The 22,531-nt window shown below is 43.8% G+C and overlaps 1 protein-coding gene across 1 annotated transcript in view; it reads left to right on the top strand.

Moving 5' to 3' along the window:
• LOC132893800 (adenylate kinase 7-like) overlaps nt 1-22,531 on the top strand; it is a 62,400-nt gene that overhangs the window by 33,832 nt on the left and 6,037 nt on the right. The window contains exons 13-15 of the mRNA XM_060932935.1: nt 13,589-13,717; nt 13,802-13,867; nt 13,973-14,170. Coding sequence (XP_060788918.1) covers nt 13,589-13,717; nt 13,802-13,867; nt 13,973-14,170 — 393 coding nt within the window. The remainder of the gene's footprint in view (nt 1-13,588; nt 13,718-13,801; nt 13,868-13,972; nt 14,171-22,531) is intronic.

Below are 22,531 nucleotides of genomic sequence, written 5' to 3'. Positions count from 1 at the left end.
TACCCTTCATAAGGTGCTCGAGGGTTCATGGGAGTTTGCCCAACCAGTCCACATGTGCTTTGTGGATCTGGAGAAGGCATTCGACCATGTCCCCTGTGGTATTCTGTGGGGGGTGCTTCGGGAGTATGGGGTTCGGGGCCCTTTGCTAAGGGCTGTCCGGTCCCTGTACGAACGGAGCAAGAGTCTGGTTCGCATTGCTGGCAGTAAGTCAGACCTGTTCCCAGTGCATGTTGGACTCCAGCAGGGCTGCCCTTTGTCACCGGTTCTGTTCATAATTTTTATGGACAGAATTTCTAGGCGCAGCCAGGGGCTGGAAGGAATCCTGTTTGGGAACCACAGGATTTCATCTCTGCTTTTTGCGGATGATGTTGTCCTGTTGACTTCTTCAAACCAGGACCTCCAGCATGCACTGGGGCGGTTTGCAGTCGAGTGTGAAGCGGCTGGGATGAGAATCAGCACCTCCAAGTCCGAGGCCATGGTTCTCGACCGGAAAAGGGTGGCTTGCCCTCTTCAGGTTGGTGGAGAAGTCCTGCCTCAAGTGGAGGAGTTTAAGTATCTCGGGATCTTGTTCACGAGTGAGGGAAGGATGGAGCGTGAGATCCACAGGTGGATTGGTGCAGCCTCCGCAGTGATGCGGTCACTTTACCGGTCCGTCGTGGTGAAGAAGGAGCTGAGCCAAAAGGCGAAGCTCTCAATTTACCAGTCGATCTACGTTCCGACTCTCACCTATGGTCATGAGCTTTGGGTAATGACCGAAAGAACAAGATCACGGATACAAGCGGCCGAAATGAGTTTCCTTCACAGGGCGGCTGGGCGCTCCCTTAGAGATAAGGTGAGAAGCACAGTCACTCGGGAGGAGCTCGGAGTAGAGCCGCTGCTCCTCCACATCGAGAGGAATCAGCTGAGGTGGCTCGGGCATCTTTTTCGGATGCCTCCTGGACGCCTCCCTGGGGAGGTGTTCCAGGCATGTCCCCCCAGGAGGAGGCCCCGGGGAAGACCCAGGACACGCTGGAGGGACTATGTCTCTCGGCTGGCCTGGGAACGCCTCGGTGTTCTTCCTGAGGAGCTGGCCGAGGTGTCTGGGGAAAGGGAAGTTTGGGCTTCCATGCTTAGACTGCTGCCTCCATGACCCGGTCCCGGATAAAGCGGAAGAAGACGAGACGAGACATTTAAACCCATTCCTGTGTTATTACTTGTAGGTATCATGCCGCCATCTTGTGTCAGGACTACAATTCCCAGGCAACTTCCGTGTGACCTACGTCACGCGTGGGCGGAATCACCTACGTCAGTCTGCCATGCATGCATAAATCCAAGCGGAAGCTCCACCATCTTTGTCTCTCACGTCTGCCTTCCGATGAATCTGGACGTATAAAGAGGCGCTCTCCACCCAAAAAGACGTCTTCTTTCTTGCAAGATCCATCACTCAGCGCGATTTTCTTTCTTACCCTTGGCAAAGGTAAACTCTAGAGTCGCGCGATCTTTAAACTCAACTTGAGTTACAACCGGTTTACTTGCATTAGAAGTGACGTCACGACTGCAGCCCAGGCAGTTAAAAGTTAAGAAGCGATTGAATCCTTTTTAACTCAAAAGCGCTGTGCATCTTATTCTGATCAGAGACTTTTCCTCACGAACGCTGAGGTTCGGACCAAGAATCCTCTGCTTTCCACGGGAACCACCCAAGTGCTCCGCTGGACCCGAAAGTTTTCTACGCCTCCATCACGAGCGGCTCACGTGCTCCCACGGCGAGGCCCGAAACTACACCGGCGAATAGTTCTTCATATCTTGCTAAATGCAGGATTAAGTAAGATTTTGGCATTTGGGCATAATTAGGATAGTCTTAGGAATTTGCTTTTTGTTTGAAATAGTGTGAATTTAAACCCAGGTTTATCTGTTACACTGTTAGACACGCAGCGTGTTGATTTATTTTGGTTCTATGTTCTCTCAATTGTTTTAATAAGTTGTGCATGCTCTCTCTCTCTCTCTCTCTCTCTCTCTCTCTCTCTTTCTCTTATTCTGACTAACACCTTCATTTCCTTATCATACATTTTGACCTTATCAAGGCTTCAGTGAGTTTGGTAATGTTATGAGTGTGGAATCTTTTTGTTACTGAGAACATGTGCTCAACAGGCCTGACCAGGCCTGATACACTTTAGACAGCTTCCCTTTGTCTTTAGCAACACGTGCTCAGTAGGTCTCACCAGGCCTAACAACCACACTTTAGCTAGGCCATAGGGCCTTTCACAAACACACTTTAGCTAGGCCATAGGGCCCTTTAGCAAACACACACTAGCAACACAAGGCTAATCTAGGCCTCCACCACGTGTAGTTAGCTACACGAGGCTAAACACATGGTCAAGTCCTACACACACACACACACACACACACACACACACACACACACACACACTGTTTTAGCTAGCCACAAGCTAGGCCATACACACACACCACACATGTATATACACCTCACTGCTTGTATATATTGATTATCCATAATTTTTTTTTATCTTTGTATAATAAATTCATTTATTATCAAAGCTGTGTATTCATCTTGTTGGTGAACAATATGTGAAGTCCCCAATCTTCTCAAAGAATTCAGAAAGGGTGCATATGTTATGTAATATGGTAAGTGATCATAATAATTTGGAAATATACCATAATCTAGCTGTCTGGTAATTTATCCAGGATTAATGGTATGATTCACTAAATGATTCATTGAACGATTCACTAAACGATTCATTGAATGATTCACTGAATGAGACTGATTCTATGGTATGATTCAATTCAAACGAGTCAAATTAAACGATTCAATGGGATTGATTCATTTTAATTATTGACCTTCAAAATTTAATGAGACTGATTTAACGAGATTGATCACTTAATTTCAATAATTAACTGATTGCACCCACAGTTAAATTGGTGCCCCGTGTGAGGAAGATTGGTTTGTTGACTTCTGGAATGTTGTTCAACAACAAATAAACTCAGTTGATTCAGCAACTGCCAAGGTATAACACAGGTGACTGTAATGGTGAATCATTAACAGTGTGTTAATCACAGAACTGAAATTCAGCTGTCAACCACAGTTAGCTGATAAACTGGTTTAATTGATTAGTACATTAGAGTAATATCTAATCTGAGTACTTAATATTATTAATAACAATCATTATTGTTAACTAATATTATTAATTGAGCTAATTAATGAGTGAAACATTAGTGAAAGAACAAAGTAGCTAAGAAACCACAAATCAATTATTTAGCAACTTGGATTAAATTAAATTCTAACCTAATCAACACAGTATTAATTTCCTTTAAGTTAATACATTTTGAACAAAATGTCGAATCCCCAATCAAGTGAGTCAGAAGGGCCCCTCCTCTCTCTTTTCGACGTTGTAGGCGATTTAGGCCAAGTCCCGGAGGATAGGAGAAATTACTTCTGTGATCTGGACCAAAAGGCTCGCTTTGATGAAATACACATAGCCGTTAGGGAACTTAAAGAGCGTACTATGACTCTCCCAGAAGGGCTATCCAAATTGTTCATGATCTACTATAAGGAAATGGAACATGTGTGTATGACCCTCGAACAAGAGAAACGAACACTAAAACGACAACTGGCCGAAGCTCAAAGGAGAGCAGAAAGCGCGGAGAGTAGCCTCGTGGGCCTGAGAGCCACACAAGATGAACTAAAGTGCGAAATAGAATGCCTCAGAGAAGAAGTGACGCAAGCACGTCGCTCAGATGAGGGATCGGCCAAACCCTCCCAAGAACAGAGTTCCGCTCTGGAGGAGGAAGAACCTGAGCTTAGAACGGTAGATCAGACACCGCACTCAAGCTCAACTCGCGTGAAAGCCGCGCGATCGCCATCTCGTGGCGCTGGGAGTTTTTACTTTACTCCCCACTACACCCCCTCGCGCTTCAATATCGCTGCAGCCTCTAGCACGCGGAAAACGCCGCGCTACGTACCCTCGGACTCCTCTGACGGAGAGGCCGCCTACAAGCCGAAACGCAGACATAGGCGATATGAGAGCAGCTCAAATAGCGAAGACAGCGAGGACCCCTACGGGTCAAAATCAAAACGCCTTGTCGCAGAACGCAAAACTAGGATCCGCCAAATCGACATCCTTGCGAAAGACATAGAGCGTTTTGAGCCGGAAAATCATAGACACCGAAGCGTTAATGATTATTTCCGGGAAATCGAACGTAGCCTCCTGGACCTGCCAGAGGCTATGTCGCATGAAAAGGCCAGACTAGTCTGGAAAACTTTAGGTAGCAGCGTACGAGCATTCGTTGAGACCCTACCACAGTCAGTCCTCGACAACTACAAGAAAGTAGTGAGTACTTGAAAGAGGAATACTCATTGTACGAGGACGAGACTGCTGCGACGATGGGTGCCATTCTAATCAGACAGAAACAAAGCGAACACCCTCGCGAGTACTACCGTCGGCTCTGCACGGCGTACTTTCAGGGCAGAAGCGAGCCCGGGCTAGAGGAAGATCGCAACTTCAAGTCCCTCTTCCTCCATAACCTTCACCCGCGCATCCGTAACCAAGTAACACTCGCGTGTCGCCAGCGCCCCCATACTATGAGAGAAATGCGTCGCACCGCACAACTAACGTGGGAGACGTTCGTCCGACCCACAGACCACCACGAGGATGATCCCAGAGTCCTCCGCCTATATGAGCAGGAAGGTCAGTCCTTAGGCCTAGAAGGGGGTGAAGCCCCAAACCGCGGACCCCCTTGGGCGAACCCAAACCCCGGCCACCAGACGTCGAGTCAACCCAAAGGTAACTGGAAAGGCCGACAAGCTGGAGCCAAGGGGGAACAGGGCCCCAACGCCCACGGGCAAGGTAACCGCGAATCTGGCAGTCACGGCCCTAAATCTCAGAATAGCGGACAGTCAGGGCCCCATCGCAACTCCTCTCGAAGGGAGCAGAGCCCTAAGTCAGCTACCGCTAAACAAGCCAACCAAGAGCCGCTTGGGATGGCAGAACTGAGGGCCGAACTAGCACAGATTAAACAAGCCAACCAAGAGCCGCTTGGGATGGCAGAAATGAGGGCCGAACTAGCACAGATTAGACAACTGCTGAGCGATGAGAAAAGGAAGGGTAAGCCGAGCAGAGTCAGGGACAAACCGTCAGCATGACTAGGCCGGGACCCATCCCCACTACCACCGCGTGTCTACCTCGTGGGGTGGGGAAAGGACCCCTGCCCAATAGGCAGCGATGAGTTGAAACCACCCCCTCCGGTAGTGAAGCCTGACCCGCAGGATGCACCCCTGACGCAGTTTCTTGGAGATGTGGTTAGGAAAGGCAACGCCAAGCGTATCTATACCTCAGTGGTGGTAGAAGGCAACGTTTCCCTCCAAGCTCTCTTGGATACCGGGTCGGAAATCACCCTGACGTGTTCCAAAGTCTTCGCAGAGGTTTCAGACACACGGCTCTCACAAGGCGACCCAATCCCAGCCAAGCCCTGCAACATAAACGTAGTCAGCTTCACACAAAACAAAACCCCACAGTCGTTGGATCCCACAAAATATGCACAAACCCGTTGCGACGAGATTAGTGCGAACACCGATCAACCGAGCGCCACGCGAGATCAACATTCTGATGAACTTCAGTCCATGTCTTGGCACACCGAGTCCGGTGTCGAAACACCTGACATCGCGACTCCCCCTAGTGGCAAAAATCTCCCTCTATCCATCAACACAGACACCCATTTCACCGCTGGTGTAATGGCTGCGCTGTGGAACATGTTAGGCGTCGAGGCGAAATTCCATATCGCGTACCACCCTCAATTCTCTGGTCAGGCTGAACGAGCCATTCAAACCGTTGTGAACATGCTGCGAAAGTATATCACAAACCATGGTAAAATTTGGGACGTGAAACTTCCCTTGGTGCTAAGGGCCATTCGGTCCACCCCTCATTGTGCCACTGAAGTCACACCCTTTGGGATGATGACTGGGCGAGAGTCGGTTCTTCCCCCGCATCTCCTATACAAACCAGAGGCCATGAGCGTCGCGATTGCATACACCGCACATCATGTCGCCAACCTACGACGCCACCCACAGTCAACCGTTACAGGTGCCCAAAAGAATCTCAATTCGAGAGTAGGAGGACACAAAGCCTACTACGCCCGAATCTCAGAGAAGTTCCTACCACCCTGGTCGAGACCTTTCGATCGTGGGAAAACCGTTCCCCGTCGCGTATCACATTAGGATATCTAGGCCTAATCAAATGCTTTCATATCGATTTCCATGATAATCGAATCAAACCTTTTGAACAGTCCTCACTCCAAAAGGGGGTGGACGACAGCTAGGCCCATCATGTCCACCTAGCTTGTACGCATCACTCAACCATAAGCGTACACTAACATTCCCGGTCAGACTTCACCAACCCAATGAAGTAATAACCCTTCAGTATAACATGGTAGATAAATACTAAAATCTGCTATTATTACTAGTGTGTATTCATCGCAAATACACCTGGCATATAGTCTTGGCAGTGCTATCCTCACTTTTGTGAATCCACAAAACTTGGAGATGTGCACCTTCACTAAAGACATCCACTGGGTCTGCCCAGGCAACCCATACATAACACTACACGCCTAGCTAGATAAGATGGTCTGTGTCCCCGACAGCTAGCCGCAGTAGCGCACGCTTTCTAGCCAGACCACCCACTGCTATCACCTTCCCAGAAGATTAGGTTTGCCAACCCAAACACTAATACTTCTTTCCTTCCTTCATTTCTTCTCTTTTCTTTTTTTATGCATAAGAAATTAAACACTACATGTTTCATGTTTAATGTGTTTTTTTTTTTTTGATGTGGTTTTGATCTAGTTAGTTAGATAGTGATTATATGCCCAAAATGCCTCTGTCTCCAACTGTCTTACTGGAACTCACAAGTTTACACAGTCTTTGCAGGACACCATGGACTGTGCAGAGCAAGGCTACCTCAAGGACTATGGACACGGCGATGATACGATGCAGTGCTCTCAGTGCTACGACTCCGTCATACCCCTGAGACCAAAAGGGGGACTGTAGGTATCATGCCGCCATCTTGTGTCAGGACTACAATTCCCAGGCAACTTCCGTGTGACCTACGTCACGCGTGGGCGGGATCACCTACGTCAGTCTGCCATGCACGCATAAATCCAAGCGGAAGCTCCACCATCTTTGTCTCTCACGTCTGCCTTCCGATGAATCTGGACGTATAAAGAGGCGCTCTCCACCCAAAAAGACGTCTTCTTTCTTGCAAGATCCATCACTCAGCGCGATTTTCTTTCTTACCCTTGGCAAAGGTAAACTCTAGAGTCGCGCGATCTTTAAACTCAACTTGAGTTACAACCGGTTTACTTGCATTAGAAGTGACGTCACGACTGCAGCCCAGGCAGTTAAAAGTTAAGAAGCGATTGAATCCTTTTTAACTCAAAAGCGCTGTGCATCTTATTCTGATCAGAGACTTTTCCTCACGAACGCTGAAGTTCGGACCAAGAATCCTCTGCTTTCCACGGGAACCACCCAAGTGCTCCGCTGGACTCGAAAGTTTTCTACGCCTCCATCACGAGCGGCTCACGTGCTCCCACGGCGAGGCCCGAAACTACACCGGCGAATAGTTCTTCATATCTTGCTAAATGCAGGATTAAGTAAGATTTTGGCATTTGGGCATAATTAGGATAGTCTTAGGAATTTGCTTTTTGTCTGAAATAGTGTGAATTTAAACCCAGGTTTATCTGTTACACTGTTAGACACGCAGCGTGTTGATTTATTTTGGTTCTATGTTCTCTCAATTGTTTTAATAAGTTGTGCATGCTCTCTCTCTCTCTCTCTCTCTCTTTCTCTTATTCTGACTAACACCTTCATTTCCTTATCATACATTTTGACCTTATCAAGGCTTCAGTGAGTTTGGTAATGTTATGAGTGTGGAATCTTTTTGTTACTGAGAACATGTGCTCAACAGGCCTGACCAGGCCTGATACACTTTAGACAGCTTCCCTTTGTCTTTAGCAACACGTGCTCAGTAGGCCTCACCAGGCCTAACAACCACACTTTAGCTAGGCCATAGGGCCTTTCACAAACACACTTTAGCTAGGCCATAGGGCCCTTTAGCAAACACACACTAGCAACACAAGGCTAATCTAGGCCTCCACCACGTGTAGTTAGCTACACGAGGCTAAACACATGGTCAAGTCCTACACACACACACACACACACACACACTGTTTTAGCTAGCCACAAGCTAGGCCATACACACACACCACACATGTATATACACCTCACTGCTTGTATATATTGATTATCCATAATTTTTTTTTATCTTTGTATAATAAATTCATTTATTATCAAAGCTGTGTATTCATCTTGTTGGTGAACAATATGTGAAGTCCCCAATCTTCTCAAAGAATTCAGAAAGGGTGCATATGTTATGTAATATGGTAAGTGATCATAATAATTTGGAAATATACCATAATCTAGCTGTCTGGTAATTTATCCAGGATTAATGGTATGATTCACTAAATGATTCATTGAACGATTCACTAAACGATTCATTGAATGATTCACTGAATGAGACTGATTCTATGGTATGATTCAATTCAAACGAGTCAAATTAAACGATTCAATGGGATTGATTCATTTTAATTATTGACCTTCAAAATTTAATGAGACTGATTTAACGAGATTGATCACTTAATTTCAATAATTAACTGATTGCACCCACATACTACATAGGCTACTGTTAAAACCGGTGTATAATACGCACATTTTTTCATTGAAAAGTGGGTGTGTCTACACTGGATATAATGTAAAAGGCTGCCCACACTAAGAATAGTAACTATTTTAATAACTATAACTATAACGATAATGATGTGAGTATCTACACAATGTGATCATTATAACGTCCTGTAAACAGCGGCATCAGGCACACGCGCGTGCTCCAGCTCTGTCAGCATTCTGTCAGTGGGAAATTCAGATTGCCCTGTATTAACCTACAGCATAACAGATTCTACAGTAAAAGCCGGCTGGCTTGTCAGGCTAACAGACTATAGTCTACCTTGTGGGTCTTTGGAAAGGTGCTTGTCTCATCATCAGCAGGACAGCATTGGTGAAAATAGTGCGTCTCCTCTGCCTGAAATGATGCGCTATACACCTTCGGCGAATCCAGTACACCCGAAGATTGTTCTCCAGCTGCAGCCGCGACTCACTCCGGAACTTGATATTTTGCCAGAAATGGGTAATGTTGACGATATAAAAAGCAAGGACCAGCGCAAGAAACAGTGTGTGAACGTGTCGCTCCATTGTGAAAGTCCAAATTGTTGCTTATTTCCACCAGAAGATGACGAAACGTCATTCAGACCAATTTGGTTCGTTTGCATGTGTGAATGCGGACCACACGCAGTCTGTATGCTACAATGTAACAATTTTACTGCCTGGTGCGGACCAAATAATCGAACTAGTGGTGTGAAAGCGCCCTTTAGTCTGGAGGACGTGGTGTCCATGATTTCTGAAAAGAATTTCTACTCTTGATTCGTCAGACCTCAGGACAATTTTCCACTTCACCTCAGTCCATCATAAAAGAGCTCGGGCCCAGAAAAGGTGGTACCCATAGTGTTACTGGATATTGTTATATATATATATATATATATATATATATATATATATATATATATATATATATATGGTTTTAAGAAGAACAACAATTTTATTCGTCACACGTACACTTGTGAAATTCCTCTCTGCATTTAACCAATCTGAAACAGTGAATACACACACACACACACACATACCCAGAGCACTGGGCAGCCATGTTAACAGCACTCTGGGAGCAGTTAGGGGTTACTGTAGGTGTCTCACTCAAGGGCACCTCAGCCTAAGGCCACCCCATGTTAACCTAACCCCATGTCTCTGAACTGTGGGGGAAACCGGAGCACCTGGAGGAAACCCACACAGACATGGGGAGAACATGCAAACTCCACACAGAAAGGCCCCCGTCGGGCACTAGGCTCAAACCCAGAACCTTCTTGCTGTGAGGCGACAGTGCTAACCACTACACCACCGTGCCGCCCATTTAACTTGCATTTGTGGATGTAATAATGAACTATTTTCACAGAAGATGTTTTTCTGAAGTGTTCCTGAGCCCATACAGTGATTTCCACTACAGACACACATCTGCTTTTAATGCACTGTCGCCTGAGGGCCTGAAGATCACAGGCATCCAATGTCAGTTTTCAGCCTTATCTCTGGTGTACAGAGATTTCCCCACTTTCTCTGAATCTTTTAATGTTATAATGTACCATAGATCAGGGGTTTTCAACCTTTTCTGCTTTACGGCCCACCTGTTCATACTTGTAACAAGTCGGGGCCCATTAAAAAAGATCCTCAATTGTTTTGGCACATCTATTCTATTACAATCTAATAATCTACTGTAAAGTGTATTAATGGGATGCAACATCACTCCCCATTACAGATGGGAGCCCAGGAATTAAATAAATCCAATAAAAACATTTTTTAATGTAGGTATTGTATTTAAAACTGTATGGATGCGCCAGAAACCAAACCTTGCATGCAGGGCATTCTCAGTCAAAAGGGATTAAAGATTTTAAAGTTTTTAAATTTTTTATTTATTAAGATTGTGTACATTTTTAGTCTTGTATTTGTAATTATTTGTATCTGTACATGCACAACCCCACCAGCTCTGCTGATCAACTTATCGTGTTTAAATAAAGTCATTCATTCATTCATTACGAGTTGGAAAATTATCCGTCTGTTGAGTTCCCAGACATCTCAAACTACCTGGTGCTGCAGACATTGTTCTACAGATGAAAACCTGGAAGAGCATGAAACCGTACAGCTTTTTATATGTGGCTGGGTTAAAGACCTGGGGATCAGGACATCACAAGATAAATCCTGTATCGTTTTTGCCTGGGTAAGGAGGAATTTCTGGGCTTTTTGTATCCATCTTTGCGATGGTTGCTAGGACACTACAAGTTTTACTATCAGGTCTAAACAAACAAACCCTAGCCAATCGATTCTCAATCCTCCCTGCTCTTCTCTTCCACCAGGCATCACAGATCCATATAATTTACCCACAAATGCAGAGGAGGAATGTGACAAAAATAAAGGCTTGTTGTTCTTAATTTATGTACAAATGTGTTTATTCCACTTGAAAAATGTTCAGCAAACCAGCTACCGGATTTGGGACACAACATCCTGAACTATTTTGTATTTGGCTTCAAACTTGAAAAAAAATTCACGGCCCAGTAGATGGTGCTTCACGGCCCAGTGGTTAAGAAGCACTGCCATAGATGATGTGATCCCCAAATTCTTTGCAATTTTACATTGAGGAACGTTATTCTTAAATTGTTGCACCGTTTGTCTACACAGTCTTTCACAGAGCGGTGAACCCCTCCCCTGTTAGGGTTTTGCTGGGATTCGAACCTGGTTCGTTGGTGTGATAATCCAGCAATCCCCCACCATGGGGATGACTCAAATGCAGAGGCGTGAGGCAGAAGTAGAAAAAAGTATCAAAAGGTTTATTTACAATATATACACAAAAAAATCCAAAAAGTAATAATCCAAAGAACGCTCAGAAGATAAGGGAAAAAATAAAAAATCCAAAAGTACAAAACAAAAGCCAAAAAACCAGAAAAGAAAAGGCAAAAATACCAAAGCTCAGAAGATCCAAAAACACAGTAACTACAAGGTCCAAAAGAAAGGCAAAGTGCAAAACAAAGAACACGGTACAGAGGAAACTGGAGATAAACATAACAGCACAAAGACTCTGTGACAAGAGGACTGAACTAAGGGGGTATAAATACACAAACTAAATTGAACACAGGTGAAAATAATCAGGACTAAACAGGCAATTAACACAAACACAAAACACAGGAACAGTGGCGGCCTCTAGAGGCCAAAACAAACATGACACGAAAAGGAAATAACAGCGGCCTCTAGAGGCCAAAACAGTCCTAGTCCTAACATCCCCATTTTTACTTCTGAGAGACTCAGCCTTTTTATACCCAGTCATGTGACTGACCTCTTACCAATTAACCAAATTAGTTTTTTAGCGTTACAAGACTTTTTCAGTCTTTCCCAACTTTTCTGAAACGTGTTGCTGACATCAAATTCAAAATGAGCATGTATTTTTCAAAAAACAATAAAATTTCTCATTTTCAACATTTTCTGTTGTTTTTGCACTATTTTGAGTGAAATATAGGGTTTCCAAGATTTGCAAATTGTCATATTCTGTTTTTTTTTTTATTTACATTTTACACAGTGTCCCAAATTTATGGAATTGGGGTTATATAATTTTCAGCAATCCAAAAAAGAAAGTTTTCTCAGTTATTAGCTATGTTATATGAACAGTTAGGCCAGTGGATAGTGAGTTCATCTTATTAATGGGAAACATAATTATATTTAAAATACGATGATTTTTTTTTTTTTGGGAGCCATAGCTTGTGGGGTAAAATGCCCCCACTGCCGTGAGGTAACACCCTCCTCCCCCAGGGTACCTCGTTCCTCTCTAGCCGCTTTATCCTTCTACAGGGTCACAGGCAAGCTGGAGCCTATCCCAGCTGACTACGGGCGAAAGGCGGGGTACACCCTGGACAAGTCGCCAGGTCATCACAGGGCTGACACATAGACACAGACAACCATTCACACTCACATTCACACCTACAGTCAATTTAGAGTCACCAGTTAACCTAACCTGCATGTCTTTGGACTGTGGGGGAAACCGGAGCACCCGGAGGAAACCCACGCGGACACGGGGAGAACATGCAAACTCCACACAGAAAGGCCCTCGCCGGCCCTGGGGCTCGAACCCAGGACCTTCTTGCTGTGAGGCGACAGCGCTAACCACTACACCACCGTGCCGCCCACCTCGTTCCTTACTATCATAATTTTGTAGTTAGCATGTTCTGACCATCAAATAGATTGGTTTTTTTGTTTGTTTGTTTTTTTTACTAAATGCATACTAACTAGGTGGTTGAGTCAAAATATTTGAACTTAATATAAAAAAAATTACTTCAATTTAGCAGCAGTGGGCTAATGTTAGCTAGTTAGCTTATGTAGGCTAGCTAGGAAACTTAGCTGCCAGTAAGCTATTGATCTAATAGTTACAGTAGCCTATAATAAATAAATAATCAAACAAATAATAAACTGCTTATCTTGTAATTTTGCTGTTAATATATGAAGCAAATTGCTTTGTCATGCTGGAGGACCTTTACCCCACATTAGGGGCATTTTGCCCCACTACTGGGGCAAAATACCCCCTTTGTACACGTTTTTTCTTGTTAAAAAAAACTAAATACTAATTACATTACTTGGTTTTTACTTCATTTCATCATCACTCAAGACTACGATAACAATTCTACGCACATTAACTGTTTGCTTCACAAGAAAGTAACATATCTCATAAGGGGGGGTTCCCACTCTACTCTAAACCCTTAAAAGGTTTGAGGAAACACTCAATAAAAATTGTGTATTGGAAATTTTTGAGAAGTGATCCAGAATCATGTGTTTAAGGAGTATTTTTTTCCAAACTGAATTCTTAATCAGTACATGAAAACTTGAATGGACACATACCATGTCTTTATTCAGGCCACTTGGATGAGCAGTATGTTATCCAAATCATGAAGGACAAGCTGAAGACTCAGCTATGTAGAAAACAAGGCTTTGTCCTGGATGGCTTCCCAGAGACATACAACCAAGCTAAAGAGCTATTTTGTGGTAGGACAAATAATTCCTTCATTTAGTTTGAACAGTATTGAATTTATTCCACTTGGTTTGAATGTTGTTTGTTGTATTGCACAGCTGAGGTTGCTCAAGCTAAAGGTAAACAGTCAGAAATCCCTCCATACAACAAGGAAATCATCCCAGGTGTGTAGATTTATGGGAACGTAAATGCAGAGAGTTGTCCAGTGCTACCGTATTTATACCAACACTCTTGACTGAATTCTTTCTTCTGTCTATCGGTGTGTGAAGAGTTTGTGTTTTTTCTGGATGCCACGGATGAGTTCTTGGAGGAACGTGTGCTGAACCTGCCTGAGAGTGTGGTGCAGGGAACATCACACTCTGTGGAGAAGTACTTTCCGCGTCTGGCCACCTTCAGAGAAAACAATTCAGTGGATGAGACTGTGCTAAAATTCTTTGATGAATTGGAGATTGACCCTGAGCATATAGGTAGGCCTCAAAGAGACAGCATGACATTTGAGTTGAGATTTTTTCAATTCTATGCAACTTTTACTTTCTACCAACAATTATTTCCCATTTTATTTCCTGTTTACTGTTTGAGGATAAACTTCTAACTATGGTTTTGTTTTATCCTGTTATATACAACCTCTTGGTAAATGTGTATTGAGACATTATGAAGAAAAATACAGCTTATAAGGAGTTTGTTTTGCTTAAATGCCAGTGAAGCAAGTATGAAGCCTTGGCTATAGCGTCAAATCAAACATAAATACACGTTAAACAATCATAGTGTGTATAAATCGTTTAGTGGGTTCAAGTGGGTTATAACCTGCAAGTGTGAACGTAAGGTCGAGCTCCTGCAAGAGGCAAGTAAATGTTAAAGGTCAAAAAATTTCAAACTAGGTGATTTTTTTTAAACCTAGTTCATAATTTCCAACCTAGGGAAAAGTTTGGATTATGTAAAATTCTTAAAAGGGATTTTCCATCACTTATTTTGTCTTGGGGCGGCACGGTGGTGTAGTGGTTAGCACTGTCACCTCACAACAAGAAGGTTCTGGATTCGAGCCCAGTGGCCGATGAGGACCTTTCTGTGTGGAGTTTGCATGTTCTTCCCTTGTCTGCGTGGGTTTCCTCTGGGTGCTCCAGTTTCCCCCACAGTCCAAAGATATGCAAGTTAGACTAATTGGTGTCTCTAAATTGACCGTAGTTGTGTATGGTTGTTTGTCTCTGTGTCAGCCCTGTGATGATCTGGCGACTTGTCCAGGGTGTACCTTGCCTTTCACCCATAGTCAGCTGGGACAGACTCCAGCTTGCCTGCAACCCTGCACATGGATGGATGGATTCTTTTGTCCCTCTTTCTTCCAGCCACTTCCTCTCTGTCTACACCTCCCTACTATTTTCTCTTGTCTGTCTGTCTACCTACAGTGCTGCTTGAAAGTTTGTGAACCCTTTAGAATTTTTAATATTTCTGCATAAATATGACCTAAAACATCAGATTTTCACACAAGTCCTAAAAGTAGATAAAGAGAACCCAGTTAAACAAATAAGACACAAATATTATACTTGGTCATTTATTTATTGAAGAAAATGATCCAATATTACATATCTGTGAGTATGTGAACCTCTAAAAGTATGTGAACCTCTAGGATTAGCAGTTAATTTGAAGGTGAAATTAGAGTCCGGTGTTTTCAATTAATGGGATGACAATCAGGTGTGAGTGGGCACCCTGTTTTATTTAAAGAACAGGGATCTATCAAAGTCTGATCTTCACAACACATGTTTGTGGAAGTGTATCATGGCATGAACAAAGGAGATTTCTGAGGACCAGGGTAACTTCTAAGCAACTGAAGGCCTCTCTCACATTGGCTAATGTTAATGTTCATGAGTCCACCATCAGGAGAGCACTGAACAGCAATGGTGTGCATGGCAGGGTTGCAAGGAGAAAGCCACTGATCTCCAAAAAGAACATTGCTGCTCATCTGCAATTTGCTAAAGATCACATGGACAAGCCAGAAGGCTATTGGAAAAATGTTTTGTGGATGGATGAAACCAAAATAGAATTTTTTTGTTTAAATGAGAAGCGTTATGTTTGGAGAAAGGAAAACACTGCATTCCAGCATAAGAACCTTATCCCATCTGTGAAACATGGTGGTGGTAGTATCATGGTTTGGGCCTGTTTTGCTGCATCTGGGCCAGGACGGCTTGCCATCATTGATGGAACAATGAATTCTGAATTATACCAGCAAATTCTAAAGGAAAATGTCAGGACATCTGTCCATGAACTGAATCTGAAGAAAAGGTGGGTCATGCAGCAAGACAACGACCCTAAGCACACAAGTCGTTCTACCAAAGAATGGTTAAAGAAGAATAAAGTTAATGTTTTGGAATGGCCAAGTTGTTGTCGTTGTTGGTAAGGTCACTCTGGGTCACCCAGAGTCTGCCTGTTCGCATATAAAGAGGTTTAGGAGGTTTCTCCAGACTTTTCTATCCGTTGCCAACTGGCATGCTGTAAGAAGATCTTGGTCCTCGCCAAGAAGGAATTTAACATCTTCTTCTAACAAGCGGATTATGGATCCACGAGGACGACCCACAGAGTGTGTCCCATGGGATGGTCTCCAGCTGAGCAGGTACCTGGGTATTCTTGCACCGTCCATGTGTGCTACGTGTCCCAGGTAACATAGGCGAAGTAAGGCGATCCTCAGGCTTAGCTGTAAACAACCAGTCTTTACTCTCAGCTCACTGTTAGGCGTGAAGTCATATCAGCGAAGTCGTAAAATTTGTTGGACACATGAATTCTGGAAAGCCTCTAGATGGTCCTGTTGCTGCTGTTTCAGAGCCCAAGTCTGACAGCCATACAGAAGGATAGGCAGGATACCACCTTCGAAGATCTTAACCTTGGTGTTGATAGAGATCCTGGAATGATGCCAGATGTTGTTCAAAGAATTAAAGACACTGGAGGCTTGCCCGATCCTTGTGTTGAGTTCTCTATCTAAGGAGCCATCACTCGAAATTATAGAACCAAGATATCTAAAATGGTTCACTTGTTCCAGAGGTTTGCCATTTATCGTGAGTTCTAGCATCTCATCTTCAGGAAAGGGCCGTTGATTGTGAAACTTCCCAATGGTCATAGTTTGGGTCTTCTTGGCATTAATTCGGAGACCTGCTTCTCTTCCAAAGTTGGAGATCTTGATGGTGGCTTCTTGCAGCCCATCTCTAGAACTGTCAGGAACAGCAATATCATCTGCATAGTCGAGGTCAGAGATATGCACTGCTAGGTGACGCGAACTACGGCGCTTTTAGAGTAGGAAGCCTTTGGAAACAGATCTTTCCATCATAGAACGCTCCATTACCCAGTTTAACACGATATTAAATATAGGAGGGGCTTGAATGTCACCTTGACCAGTTCCAGATTTTATGTCAAACCAGTCCGTTAGGGTGTCACCTATGCGGACAGCACTGGTGGTATCGGAATAGAAGGCTTGGAAGATGCTGATATACTTCTTAGGAAATCCGTAATGTTGGAGGGCAGACCAGATGTATTGGCGATCAACAGAGTCAAAAGCTGCCTTGAAGTCAATGAAGTTGATGTATAATGAGAGATTGTATTCCAAGGCTTGCTCTAAGATCCGGAGCGTGAACAGCTGATCTGTACAGGATCTACCTTTTCTGAAGCCACATTGATTCTCTCGCAGCAGGGACTCAATACCGTCTGACAGTCTCATTATTATGATCATCTGAAACAGCTTAGAAGCAGTACAACGTACTGCGATACCGTGGTTGTTCTCACAGTACGACGCGTCGCCCTTTTTTCCAATCTTAGTGATAACGCCTTTGAGCCAGTCGGAAGGCACTTTCTCGAGATTCCAGACTTTCTCAAAAAGTGGAGTTAGTAGGTCTAAAGATGCCTCACCACCAGAGCGCAACTCTTCGTTGCTGATCTGGTCAATACTGCTCGCTTTGTGATTGCGGAGTCATGCGAGAGCTTTCCGAATCTCCTCGCGTGTTGGGGGGTACATAGGGAGGTCAAGGAAGAAGTCATCTAGGACAGGATTGGCAGGGGGAACTGATGATTGTGCAATGGCAGGGGGGTTTAACAGGTCTTCAAAGTACTCTTCCACCTAGCAAGTTTTCCATGCTGAGACATGATGAGGTTTCCGTTTTTGTCCCTTATGGCAGTAGAGGGGTTCTTTTTCTTCTTGCCGCTGAGAATTTTAATATTCTGCCAGACCTCTCGTTGGTTACCTGAGTCTGCTGCGTCCTGAAGCTTCTTAGCTATGCCAGCTGCCCATTTCTCGTCATCGTTCTTAACGCTCTTCTTGATGAGTTTATTAACCCTTGAGTACCGTAGGCGTGTAGCATTTGATGGTCTCAACTTCTTCAGTTCATTGCGCTGTTCGATTAAGCGCAGAGTATCTACAGACAGGTGTTGATCACGATATTTTTTGGGCCTTTTCCCAAGAGTTTCGCGAGAGGCTGCATGGAAGGCATTCACGGTCCCAGACCAGACGTCTTCTATGGATGCGTCACAAGAAGGACTTACAGAGTGTCGACGAAGGGACTGATGGAAATCATCCACATTTTCTCCTGACCGGAGGAGTTCAAGATTGGGTAAGGAGGGTCGTTTCTGTCGCCTGTTACTTGAAAGCTTCAGACGAAGTCGACAGCGCACAAGAAAGTGGGTGGTGTTGATGTCTGCTCCACGAAAGCTTCTAACGTCAAGCAGAGAACGCTTCCAACACTTGTTGATGCAGATATGATCTATTTGGGTGTACAGGTCACCTTTTGGAGACAACCAGGTTGCTTTATGAATATTATTGTGCTCAAAGAGGGTCCCACCGATGACATATTGCTGTAGGACACAGAAGTCAAGAAAGCGGATGCCGTTATCATTGTTCTCCTGATGGAAAGAGTGCTTGCCGATAGCATTTGGCCATGCGTCAGAGTCGATACCGACACGGGCGTTGAAGTCTCCCAATAAGATGCGGATGTCATTGCACGGCAGGGCATGGTGTATTCTTTCTAGGTCGATGTAGAACTTCTCTTTCTCCCTGTCCTCTGCAACCTCGGTTGAGGCATAAGCAACCACAATTGTGATGTTGACCTGACGACTGAAGAATGACTGTTAAGATTCTGTCTGAGAATGGTGTGTATAAGATGAGAGAGCTCCGAAGGTCTTTTGATATGAGCAGTCCTACGCCGTATTCCTTTCTGCCAGAGGTGCCGGAGTATATGAGAAGTGATTCGTTCCCAAGAAGATGTTCTCCACAGTGCGGCATGTGGGTCTCTGTAATAGCTAGGATATCGAGATCATAATCTTCGAAGGTCCGCTGCAGTTGGTAGAGCTTGCTGGAATTGCTGACCAAAGATGTAACGTTCCAAGTTGCTATGGAAAGGGCCTTTTTAAACAGGCGGATTCCTGGATGTCTTTTATTAAGCTCAACGGCAGAGTGAGAGGTGGAAGTGGGTGATCTTTTCTGGGTTCTTGGGACAGAAGGTCTCGCGGGATGGATGGTTGGATTGTTGATACTACCAGGATTGGTAGCGTGTTGGTGGTGTTGGCTCTGAGACATTATGCTGACAGTGTCCCGAAGGCTTTGGCTGTGAGCAGTCATAAGAGATGGCATCCCCCTCAGAGCAACACTACCATTTTGTAGGTTGGATATCATGCGAGTTTCGGTAGCTAGATGAGTTTTTACAGGGCAGAGTAGCTAACCCTGCGCCAAACCCCCAACCTGGGGGACCAGGGAATCAGTCTTTGTCTGGCCTCTACCCTTCGACCAATCCGGCATGGGAGGCCCTACCGGGAGTCAAAGACTCCAGCCGGTGCAGCTCTAAGGGTCACAGAGGCACACAAGCAGCCTCACCACAACAAGGTGCCGATTCCACTGAGGCCAAGTCAAAGACCTTAATCCAATCGAAATGTTGTGGAAGGACCTGAAGCGAGCAGTTCATGTGAGGAAACCCACCAACATCCCAGAGTTGAAGCTGTTCTGTACGGAGGAATGGGCTAAAATTCCTCCAATCGGTGTGCAGGACTGATCAATAGTTACTGGAAACGTTTAGTTACATTTATTGCTGCACAAGGGGGTCACACCAGATACTGAAAGCATAGCTTCACATACTTTTGCCACTCACAGATATGTAATATTAGATCATTTTCCTCAATAAATAAATGACCAAGTACAACCCCGATTCCAAAAAAGTCGGGACAAAGTACAAATTGTAAATAAAAACGGAATGCAATAATTTACAAATCTCAAAAACTGATATTGTATTCACAATAGAACATAGACAACATATCAAATGTCAAAAGTGAGACATTTTGAAATTTCATGCCAAATATTGGCTCATTTGAAATTTCATGACAGCAACACATTTCAAAAAAGTTGGGACAGGGGCAATAAGAGGCTGGAAATGTTAAAGGTACAAAAGAGGAACAGCTGGAGGACCAAATTGCAACTTGTTAGGTCAATTGGCAATAGGTCATTAACATGACTGGGTATAAAAAGAGCATCTTGGAGTGGTAGCGGCTCTCAGAAGTAAAGATGGGAAGAGGATCACCAATCCCCCTAATTCTGCACCCACAAATAGTAGAGCAATATCAGAAAGGAGTTCGACAGTGTAAAATTGCAAAGAGTTTGAACATATCATCATCTATCAGTGCATAATATCATCAAAAGATTCAGAGAATCTGGAAGAATCTCTGTGCGTAAGGGTCAAGGCCGGAAAACCATACTGGGTGCCCGTGATCTTTGGGCCCTTAGACGGCACTGCATCACATACAGGCATGCTTCTGTATTGGAAATTACAAAATGGGCTCAGGAATATTTCCAGAGAACATTATCTGTGAACACAATTCACCGTGCCATCCGCCGTTGCCAGCTAAAACTCTATAGTTCAAAGAAGAAGCCGTATCTAAACATGATCCAGAAGTGCAGATGTCTTCTCTGGCCCAAGGCTCATTTAAAATGGACTGTGGCAAAGTGGAAAACTGTTCTGTGGTCAGACGAATCAAAATTTGAAGTTCTTTATGGAAATCAGGGACGCCGTGTCATGCGGACTAAAGAGGAGAAGGACGACCCAAGTTGTTATCAGCGCTCAGTTCAGAGGCCTGCATCTCTGATGGTATGGGGTTGCGTTAGTGCATGTGGCATGGGCAGCTTACACATCTGGAAAGACACCATCAATGCTGAAAGGTATATCCAGGTTCTAGAGCAACATATGCTCCCATCCAGACGACGTCTCTTTCAGGGAAGACCTTGCATTTTCCAACATGACAATGCCAAACCACATACTGCATCAATTACAGCATCATGGCTGTGTAGAAGAAGGGTCCGGGTACTGAACTGGCCAGCCTGCAGTCCAGATCTTTCACCCATAGAAACATTTGGCGCATCATAAAATGGAAGATACGACAAAAAAGACCTAAGACAGTTGAGCAACTAGAATCCTACATTAGACAAGAATGGGTTAACATTCCTATCCCTAAACTTGAGCAACTTGTCTCCTCAGTCCCCAAACGTTTACAGACTGTTGTAAAGAGAAAAGGGGATGTCTCACAGTGCATGGCCTTGTCCCAGCTTCTTTGACATGTGTTGTTGTCATGAAATTTAAAATCACCTAATTTTTCTCTTTAAATGATACATTTTCTCAGTTTAAACATTTGATATGTCATCTATGTTCTATTCTGAATAAAATATGGAATTTTGAAACTTCCACATCATTGCATTCCGTTTTTATTTACAATTTGTACTTTGTCCCAACTTTTTTGGAATCAGGGTTGTATAATATTTTTGTCTCATTTGTTTAACTGGGTTCTCTTTATCTACTTTTAAGACTTGTGTGATAATCTGATGATGTTTTAGTTCATATTTATCATAAGTGACCTCGGGTTTTGTGAAAGGCGCTATATAAATTGAAATTATTATTATTATTATTATCTCATCTCATATGCAAAAATATTGAAAATTCTATAGGGTTCACAAACTTTCAAACACCACTGTAACCAGGATTCAAACTCTGAACCTGCTGATTTTTAACTGAACACCTTAACCACTAGATCAGCGATGATTGCGATGGAAGGATGGAATATTTTTTAAATTTTTTAATGAGTCCAGTCTTATTACGTCATCAAGTAGCTTAAAATACAAAGTTTTCCCAAATCCTAACCCTAAACCTAACCCTAGATATAGTAAGTCTCCCTAATGCAAGTAGCAAATTATGAACCAGGTTAAAAATTCTGACCTAGGTTGAAAAATTCCACTTGACCTACAATTCTGACCTGTAACATAAAGTTTTGTGGTCTAAATAAGTGTCCTGACATATTAGTTCATAAAGCAGTACGGTATACAGTTTGGGACATGATGGGAGTGGTCTCTTCCAGGAAGACTCAGTGAATAGCTTGAGGATGAAAATGATGAAACTGGCCTTCACACTCTCCACATTTCACCCCAATGAAACATTTTGGAGTGGTGTGTTAGACAGCGCTTTCCTGCACCATCCTCTAAACACCAGCTGAGGGAAGACTTTTTGGAAGAAACTGTTCTTCCAGCTCGTGTTGTAGAACTTGAAACCGGTGTCAAGACCATTTTTTGAAGGCCTCGGTCTCGTCTCAGAATCAACCGCATGTTTACTTGGTCTTGTTTCGGTCTTGGACAGAGAGGACTCAGGATTTTATTTCAAGGCTGGTCAAGACCACAGCTGTGGGAATTTCACTAAATTGCCTGTGCATTGTTTGATTTATTTTTTTATTAACATCGTTACTGTGATTGGATGTAAAACTTCCTGCTTCAAATGCAGCCAATAACGTTACTCATTGCTAATTTGAAAATTTTCTTCCTGTTAACGTCTGTC

This window comes from Neoarius graeffei, chromosome 11 (assembly GCF_027579695.1).
Source record: "Neoarius graeffei isolate fNeoGra1 chromosome 11, fNeoGra1.pri, whole genome shotgun sequence".
Taxonomy (NCBI): domain Eukaryota; kingdom Metazoa; phylum Chordata; class Actinopteri; order Siluriformes; family Ariidae; genus Neoarius; species Neoarius graeffei.
The sequence above is the reverse complement of the archived record's forward strand: the minus strand, read 5'-3'. Positions and strand labels throughout refer to the sequence as shown.